Source organism: Vigna unguiculata, chromosome 5 (assembly GCF_004118075.2).
Source record: "Vigna unguiculata cultivar IT97K-499-35 chromosome 5, ASM411807v1, whole genome shotgun sequence".
NCBI lineage: Eukaryota > Viridiplantae > Streptophyta > Magnoliopsida > Fabales > Fabaceae > Vigna > Vigna unguiculata.
In genome coordinates, this window is record NC_040283.1 from 44,113,221 (window position 1) to 44,122,683 (window position 9,463).

General features: G+C 35.5%; 1 protein-coding gene across 1 annotated transcript; it reads left to right on the forward strand.

Moving 5' to 3' along the window:
• The first annotated feature begins 1,219 nt into the window (after positions 1–1,219).
• On the forward strand, positions 1,220–9,262 carry LOC114185046 (protein ENHANCED DISEASE RESISTANCE 2-like). The gene is made up of 21 exons (XM_028072541.1): positions 1,220–1,718; positions 1,893–1,967; positions 2,061–2,114; positions 2,197–2,262; positions 2,342–2,403; positions 2,557–2,663; positions 2,790–2,836; positions 2,922–3,022; positions 3,837–3,932; positions 4,038–4,102; positions 4,189–4,260; positions 4,605–4,751; positions 4,906–5,213; positions 6,708–6,771; positions 6,857–7,035; positions 7,309–7,410; positions 7,549–7,599; positions 7,677–7,820; positions 8,213–8,308; positions 8,557–8,658; positions 8,806–9,262. Exons 1-21 carry the CDS (start codon positions 1,542–1,544, stop codon positions 8,896–8,898), a joined length of 2,208 nt encoding a protein of 735 aa, XP_027928342.1. The 5' UTR covers positions 1,220–1,541; the 3' UTR covers positions 8,899–9,262.
• The last annotated feature ends 201 nt before the right edge of the window (positions 9,263–9,463 follow it).

Consider the following 9,463-nt stretch of genomic DNA (forward strand, 5'->3'; position numbering starts at 1 on the left):
ATTTAAAATTAAAATCAGTATAAATATATATTTTTAATTATTAAAATAAAATAGCGTGATAAACGTATATCGTGTAGGTGTATGTGATTTATCACTATAAGCTATCATACAATATAGGCTACAGCTGTAAAAGAAGCGTTGAAAATAATAATAATCACTTCCATTAACGTTCCCAAATGAAGAAGGAAGAAACTTCCGCGTTGACGAAGTCAATTGGCCATATTTAAACACGTATTTTAGTTATATTTCATACTTTAACTATTCTTTTATTAAACTTACCTAACTTTAAAATAAACGGTCAGGAACCCTTTCGTCAGTAGATTAACCTGTTTGCTATTTTACTTGGTTTAAATATCTTTTTCTTTTAAAATACAAAAACTGATTATATTCCATATTAAAGTCAAAAAATGAAGCTTGAAAAGGACTACTTAGCAATCACTTTTGTTCGCTAGGTTAACAAAGTCCTTTTTAGAAAAAGGAAAGTTACAGAGTAAGTATTCATTGAACTAATTATTTCATGTCATCTCATCTGGCCACAAAACTATTGTGTCATGTAAATTTAATCATAATTTTATTAAAATTTATATTGAATAGAGTTTTTATTAAATAGTATCTTTTATACTAATAATACATAACATTTTAGTTTTCAAAAAAATACCGTTCAGTTTTTCCCTCCAATTATAAGTTACACTTTTTCTCTAAAGCAGATATAAAATAAGTAAAATAAGGACATTAGTATTTTAACACCGTTCTTTCTTTTATTATTATTTTGATCTTATTTCTTACAATTATTTACTTTTTTATTTAAAATATAAAAATTAATTTTTGTTAAGACTATTTTATTCTTATACAAATTGTTAAATTATCGTCAAATGGTGTCAAAAATTTTTTCCTCCCTAAATCTAAAGAAAAGTATATTAAATTAGGATACGGTTTCTTGAGCAGATGAGAGTGTGAGTGACCTCCAAGTCCAGTTCTCACCTCACCAGAAAACGCTTGAGAAATAGAAAATGAATTAAAGCAGGTTTTTCCATTTGTGTGGGTTGGTATTTTTTTATTAATCCGACGAAAGCATTGTTATTGTGTTGGGAAGAAAAGAATAATTTAAAGGGAAGAGTAGTAGGGAAGGAATGAGCAATGAGAGGGCGGAGGGCAATAGCGTCATTGAAATGGTTCTGAAATTAACTTGACAGGCAATCTTTGTCTCATATGCAACACAATAGAGTTACACCCAAGGCAAACAACACAGCACAGCGCACACACACCACACGGAACAGAACAGCCATCCCCAAGAGAGAGAAACACAGACATTTACATTACAATTTCAATTACATTTAGTGGTTGCAACTACATTCTGTCACTCGCCGCAGTTCCGCTTACAGCATTCGGATCGCACTTGCATATTCACTTCAAAACCTCATCCATTTTCCATCGCTTTTCTGATTTTCATACCTCCAATCGCGCTCGCGTGTGTAGTGCAATCATTGGTTAGATGAATGGTGAATGGTGAACGGTGACAAGTGAATTGGAGAGGGAAGAGAATGGGAAGTAGTGCCGCTGCATCGGCGTCGCAGAGCGATGCTACTAGCAGAATGGAAGGCTGGTTGTACCTCATACGCTTCAACCGTATTGGACTTCAGTTCTCGCGGAAGCGTTACTTCGTCCTCGACGGTAACCTTCTCCGCAGCTTCAAATCCGTTCCTCTTTCTAATAACCAGGTTCTTTGTTGTTCCTTTTTTTTAATTTATTTTTCCGATTCTTTTTTTCTTTTTTGAATTCAAGTTGCGTCGATTCGTTGCGAATGAAGGTGGAGAAGTTTCTGGATTAATCGTTTTCGTTCTGCTTGATCGAGTGTGACATGTGAAACTCTTTCTCTGGAATTTTCTTCGCAGGATCCTGTTAGAAGTGCGATTGTAGATTCCTGCATTCGAGTCATGGATAACGGGAGGGAGAGCGTTAACAGAAAAGTATTGCACTCTTTCGGTTTTTCTAGTGTCTTTGATTATGTGTTGTAACCGATGCTGCTGGTGCACGATGCTCATTCGTTGTGCTGATTGCAGGTGTTTTTCATTTTTACTCTCTATAACACTTCAAATCACAATGATCAGTTAAAGGTGAGGTCGCTGTTATGTTTAGGATGTCGAGTTTTGTATTTGAAGTTATGCCGTTGAATTGCTAAGTGCGAGTGTTGTGCAGTTAGGAGCAAGCCGTCCTGAAGAAGCGGCGAGGTGGATTCAGTCTTTCCATGAAGCATCGTTAAAGGTATGCGATCTGAAATGTTTTAAGCCTGAGGTGGAACTGTTTCAAATGAAGGATTAGGTTATTAATGTGAACTTTATAGGGTGCGCCCGATGGAGGAGATGATGCTGTAGGTTGTTCTAAGAGGAGATGGCAATCCTTTAGGTAGAGTGATCTAATTTTGTATATGTGATCTCTGATTAATTTATACTGCAATAAAAAAATTCCAAGTTGTTTAAATTCTCAGTTGTTTAAGCTGTTTTGGTGATATAGCTGATGCTTGATCTTTTGATTATTTTTACGGTACCATCCTTTCAGACTCAGTGGGTGTTCCAGTAGAAGTCACCCAAATTCTGTCGACTGGACTCTTTCTTCTGCTGATGTTATTGCCCCTTCACCGTGGACAATCTTTGGCTGCCAAAACGGTAAATGTTTGTTTCTATTTCTGCTGTTTGAGTTGTCATTGTTTTGTAAAAGATGTTTTAAAATTTCACATAAGTACTAGAGCTGGCTAATAGTGGTATGAATGATTTTATGGTTGCATAATGAAGGTTTACGACTATTCAAGGAAGCAAAAGACAGGGATTCTGGTGGGAAGGTTGGCAGAATTTGATCTCAGTAACTATTTTTTATATTTGGAGTAGAAATATGATTTTTTTTTTTTAATATGGTCCTTTCTCCAGAAATGGGATGATCACCCTGCAATAATGGCTGTTGGTGTGGTTGATGGAACTTCAGAAGCCATTTTCCAGACTCTTATGTCTCTTGGCCCTTCGAGATCAGAGTAAGTTCATTAGTTGCATTGTGGTCTTCCAGCAGAGGCATTGTTTTATTAGCAAGACATTCTTATTTTTCCTCATCGACTTTGTTTTTAAATAGATTTAAGTAGCATTTCATCATCACAACATATTGACATGTTACTTCTATCAAATTTTACTGTATCATCATTGTTATTCTTAAGATTCGGTGATTGGATGTAGAAGGAATTATGACGTTACAAGAGAATGAAAAGTGTATAAAAGCCAAGCAAATAAAAACTAGAGCAAAGAAACGATTATAATCCAAATAAAGCTTACTAGTCCCTCTTATGTCCCATCTAGGGTACGCAAGCATTAATTAATCGTCATAACTATATTAAAAGACTACTTTATCCAACACAGGTGAAACAAAAATTCATCAAGCTCATGACACCAGTCATAAATACCAAACAAAATAACAGCACACTTGCATATTGTCAGATTGCCTTCCCCACTTTACTCTCCCCCAAAACCTGTGAATTACGTGAGAAAGGGCTCCAAATTCCATCAACAAGTTTATCTTTACTAAATTCTGTAACAAGATCGTGCAGAATTTTTAACTGGACATTGAGCACAGATCGTATCATTTTATGTCTAATGATCATGGCAATAGGCCTAGGTGAAATAGGGTTCTTCCATTGAAAAGAAAAAATTAAATGAACTGCAAATAGAAAAACGTTTAATTTGTAGTAGTAAGCAATTTGATTATGATACAATTTTATAAACCAACATTGCTTTAGTAATATTTAGTATGGAAGTTGTTACTATTGTCCTTAAAAGACATTAATTGTTGGCATGCAGGTGGGATTTTTGTTTCTACAAGGGGAATGTGGTGGAGCACTTGGATGGTCACACAGACATTATTCACAAACAGCTATTTAGTGATTGGTTGCCTTGGTAAAGACCCAAGCCTTTAGTGCCAATCATTGTACCACTACTCGTCCCAAGGTTCTACCAGTCTATTTAGAATAAAAGTTTCAATTTTTCATACATGTTTTACAGGGGAATGCAACGAAGAGATCTCTTGTTGCGGCGTTATTGGAGGAGGGAAGACGATGGGACATATGGTAGTAGTGAATTATGGAAGAAAATTTTCACACACACATACACACATTCTGAATGGAAGTAACTTCTTTGGTTTTCTTTGTCACAGTTATTCTTTATCATTCCGTGTTTCATAAGAAGTGCCCTCCCCAGAAAGGCTATGTGCGTGCTTGCCTTAAAAGTAATGTATGCTTAAACTGTAGAAATAGTAAATATTTCTTTTCCATTATTCTATTTGCCTTGTACTTTACCTCAAAATAAATGATACTGTGAAACTTAAAGATGGTAATTTGGAATCATAATGTTCTTTGCTTTTTATCATCTTTATTCTGATCTGAAATTAAAATAGTAGAGCTGTCACTGATTCTAAAATCATTCTCCCTCACTATTGTCATTGTAATATCTAATTCATGTATAGAGGATTTCTGGTATTGTTTATTCGGCATATGAAAATTGCTAGGTAGAAAGTTTTGTAGAAGTGTAGGCTAGAGTAGTTGAAGGATGATAACTTGTATTCTTTTGTAGGTGGAGGGTATGTTATATCACCGGTGAACAAAGGAAAGCAATCAGTTGTAAAGCATATGCTTGCTATTGATTGGAAATGCTGGAGATCTTATCTTAAATCTTCATCAGCACATTCCATAACCATTCGAATGCTCGGGAGAGTTGCTGGTAGTCTTATTTTGTTCAGAAGTTTTCATTATTGAACTCAATTATTTTCCTGCTGGCCAACATTTATTATACATTGCTAGTTGTTAACATTTTTAATAAGAAGATTTAATATTCTAGTTTGTATTTTATTTACCAGTTTCTTATATACTTGCAGCATTACGGGAGTTATTTAAAGCTAGACTAGGGAATTGTTCTTCTTCTGATTATTCATCTGGAGAGTTGACGACAAAGAGTGGGCTTCATGGAAAGGAAGGGGGCATCACCAATTCTGATACCGAAATTCAGGCAGATGAGAACAATCGTGATAATTCAGTTGGGGAAGTAGATCAAACGCAATCAGAGCATGCAAGCCTTGTCACTCTAAATGATGCTGATGATGAGTTCTATGATGTTCCAGAGCCATCAGACTATGACGAGTCAGAAAATGGGTGGATGACTGAATGTAGTCACCAAAGGTCTCAGGTAATAACGATAGTTGAAATATTTGTTTTCATTGCACAGAAATTAAGTGAACAATTTGCTGTTTTAAGGTAGTCTTTGTCTTGACGTTTAATATTTAGGGATTTCTCTTAAGACATTTCCTATAATATTTAGTTTTTAACTATCAATCACTGCATGGCTTTTAATTGTCATTTATTATATCTGTTTTTCATTAGAGGGATAAGTTACTTTTCCCATTAGTTAATAGACACCGATTTAGTTTTGAACATTTTGAAAGACTTAAGTTTATGTAAACAGTCAAGGAGTTATTTGCTCCAGAATCCATAAATCTTAAGACACCCAACTATATGTTTAAGAGTCTTTTATATGGTCTAATGGCTTGAAACTTTTTAGAATAATGTAAATTATTTTGGAATTTCATCTTTTAAATGAATAAAGTAGACATCTGCAACGGACAACATTCTCTAGGGCTATGTTTGGAAACATGGCAAGGGCCGAAGCAGAGAGGAATGAAATAACAGTTTAAACAAAGTTTGTTTGGGATTTTTATTAAGAAAAGGAATAGAATGGCAATGGGGCCTCCTATTAGCTCCCATGCCACTTGAAGTCCTGACTTTTCGCTCCTCATGAGGAGGGGGAGGGGTTGATAGAGGGGGGTTGAGGGAGGGAATGTCATGAATTAAATTCCCCTCCTTCATTAAACTTTTTAAGCAATCAAACATCGGAGTGTATTGTTATATTTGATTTCATTTCTAACCTTGCGATGCCATTCCATCCTCTTAAAAACCCTCCTACACGTGCCTTAGCCATCACATTAATGGAATAACCACTATATCAGATGAACTATGTATAATTTGGAAATATTATTGACTTGAAATTACAAGTTTCAACAGTTAAAGATAATCTCGAATTCCTGATCCTTTAGATATTGGAGTGGTTTACTAAGTTATTCACAATAGTAGGCCTTCTAATCAAATGCTTACCTTTTAAGGCTGATCAACTGTGCAATTCGGCCCCTTCCTTTTACTGTATGCTCCTATAATTTTGTGCTTCTTCCTAGATAGTTTACATATAGTTTTATATGTTTTTCATATAGTCTAGCGATTTTCTCTTTTTAGCTTCTTGAAAATTTTCGGATGCTCACTGTAAGCATGTTCATCCATTGCTGGTGACACTCCAACGTCCAAGAGCTTCAATTGAAAGCAAGCTGTATTTAGCTGTATTTAGGCATACTTTAATTTTATACAGTTTTCATATAGCCCTAAAACTTTACATTTTATACTGTCAAGCCCATTGGGTGCTCAGTGCAATCATGTTCATCACTGCCCATGGCATTCCAAGATAGTACATTCAAAGGTGGGGCTGCATCTGGGCATATTTACTTATCAGCATCTTTATGATGCTGGACTACTCATCTCATGTTATTCTTTAATAATTTTGCATTGGAAATTTGGTCAAACTTCATATTTTGCTTGACTTGGGCCTTTCCATGTCCTGCTGTGATGGGAATTTCAGGACCTTCGTCATCAGAAGTTTTCAACTGCTGCTAACTTTGTAAAAAGATTGCATGATCTTGCAGGTGATTTTTATCCTCTTTGATTGCAGATTATGATTAGCCATGATTTTTTTTCGTTGATTTACAATGTCTAGAGATTCTGTTGCAGTTCAGAAAAGGGGTTATGTTGATTTACAAGAGATGGTCAGGGAAGACAGTAGTATCACATGCTCATACGGATCCACTCTTCCACAAGATCCTACTTGTACATTACCTTGCAGCTTGACTGAAGCAGATCCTTCTACTTTCCTGATACGTGGAGAAAATTATCTTGATGACCGCCTGAAGGTAGCTACAACTTATTACCATTTTTGTGTGGAGATTGCTCTTGGTAGCTCCCGCCTGTGCATGCAATTCTTTCTCCATTTTGTTACATCAGTGATCTTCTAATTATTGGTCAAACACTAAATTATGTTTTCTCTTTTTATGTTACTTAGTTTCGATGCTTTGAGGAAGATACTAACTGCAGATTAACTGCAACATATGCAGTTATCCTTTTTTTTTATTTGGTTTAACCAAGCACATCATCACTAATCTCAAATGTCTGGTAATAATTACTAGATTAAAGCGAAGGGAACCTTGATGCAAATGGTTGCTGCAGATTGGGTGAGATCTGACAAAAGGGAAGATGACCTTGGTGGCCGTCCTGGGAGCATTGTGCAGGTTGGTCATTGCGTATGATTATGTTATCTTGACTTTAATTATATTATTCCTGGCTTCAATTATATTCAGCCATCGTGTAGCAACTAATGATTTCTATTATAAAGAAAAGTCCATTTGCTGAAGTTTTGTTAGTTGCAGAAATATGCAACACAAGGAGGGCCCGAGTTCTTTTTCATTGTAAACATTCAGGTGATTGATAGTCTTTTTGTGCTTAGGTGGTGACATAAACTTCAGCACAGCGCTAATTATGTGTTTCTATGAACCAGGTTCCAGGTTCTACTACATATAGCCTAGCACTATACTACATGATGAATACTCCCGTGGAAGATGCTCCTTTGCTAGAGAGTTTTATTAAGGGCGATGATGCCTTCAGAAATTCAAGATTTAAACTTATACCGTACATATCTAAGGTGAGTAAATGTGCGGTAAATTGCAGCCTAATAGCACACTTATATATCGACCCTTTTTCGAAGTTATAGGAATGCATATGAGATTGAATCTCATCAAGTGATCCAGTTAATTACATTTTCCTCTACTTTCCTTGTATATGCCTCTTACCAATTCCTTGAACATGTTGTGATCCAGTTATTTAGATTTTCTAGTAACATTATTTTTTAGAACATGTTATGTTTCCCCCTGGGTCAGTGATTTACTCGATTGCACATAATCACTGAAGGAACTCTATTCTAAAATTTTCGATCCCCTATAAATATGCGTAGTCCATGTTAAGAAGGCAAAATGTCTATATTTGTCATTTGTGCCTTTGGATTGTAAATTGTAAGTCTTGACATTCCTGTTTCAGGGTTCATGGATAGTAAAGCAGAGTGTGGGCAAGAAGGCGTGCCTAGTTGGGCAAGCATTGGAAATCAATTATTTTCAGGGAAAGAACTATTTGGAGGTAAATATTGCGTTGAAAACAGTAGAATAGCAAGTTGTTAGAAAATTAAGACTATCAAAGTAAATATATTGTGTATGCCTGTTTGAGTTTATGCGTATGCTTTGGTCTGCGGAAAACATATACACACGCAGGAAAATTGATCATCAAAGTTAAGAATTGGGCTTAATAGATATGCATGATGCATAAAAAATTTAACTGCCAATCATCTTTCATGTAATTCTTATCTGGAAATCCTGGCATTGATTCAGCTTGGGGTTGATATTGGATCATCTACGGTTGCAAGAGGTGTTGTGAGTCTTGTTCTTGGGTACCTCAACCATCTGGTAATTGAGATGGCTTTTTTAATACAGGTAAAGTGATGTTGTTAATTTTTATTTCCTTGTAATTAGTTACAATGACCTTGTGGAAGAATCTCCGGTTAAAGCAATTGTTATTTTTTCTTTTGAACGATTTTTCTATTCTTTACGCAAATAATTCATGCTTATCATCTTGTTTAGGGAAACACACGTGAAGAGCTCCCTGAATTTCTTCTTGGAACTTGCCGCCTTAACCATCTCGATGCCACTAAAGCTGTTTGTCTGAAACCGTGATTTTCAATGAAACTTCCTGACAATGACAAGTACGTTGTGGAGGAGAGAATTCCCAGGTTGCAAATGTAGATAATTGAAAGTCCACGTTCTCATCTCCACAAACTCACTTTCAGAAGTAATTTTTGTTCAATCAATTTGAATTCTGCACCACTTTATGGTGCTGTGAACGTTGTTAGGATGGATGATGTGGGGGGCGGGGGGGAATTTGTATAATGAAAGTTGCATTTTATTTTCACTACTCCTGATTTTATATTTTTTTTATTCCTTTGATTTAAATACATCATCCATTCCTTTTGCCTGTGTCCAGTTTTGGTGTGTCGAATTCAGGCAATGAAATATTAGTACTTAGTTTTGGTGTGTCGAATTCAGGCAATGAAATATTAGTACTTATTTCCTTGGGAAAATGGCGTGCGTTTTGAGTGAAGAAAAAATCATTTACATTTTTTCTCTCTGTATTTCTTTAAATAGCAACGCAATTCAATCGAAAATGGTATTATTTTACACTAAGTTATTATTTCCTTATGAAAGATACTGGAATACTCTGCTTTTCTTTTTTATTCCAATG

Coding starts and splice junctions, on each gene's coding strand:
- LOC114185046 (XM_028072541.1), top strand. CDS start 1,542: ATGGGAAGTAGTGCCGCTGCATCGGCGTCGCAGAGCGATGCTACTAGC. Junction 1,719..1,892: donor TTCCTCTTTCTAATAACCAG/GTTCTTTGTTGT, acceptor TTTTCTTCGCAG/GATCCTGTTAGAAGTGCGAT. Junction 2,404..2,556: donor AGGAGATGGCAATCCTTTAG/GTAGAGTGATCT, acceptor CCATCCTTTCAG/ACTCAGTGGGTGTTCCAGTA.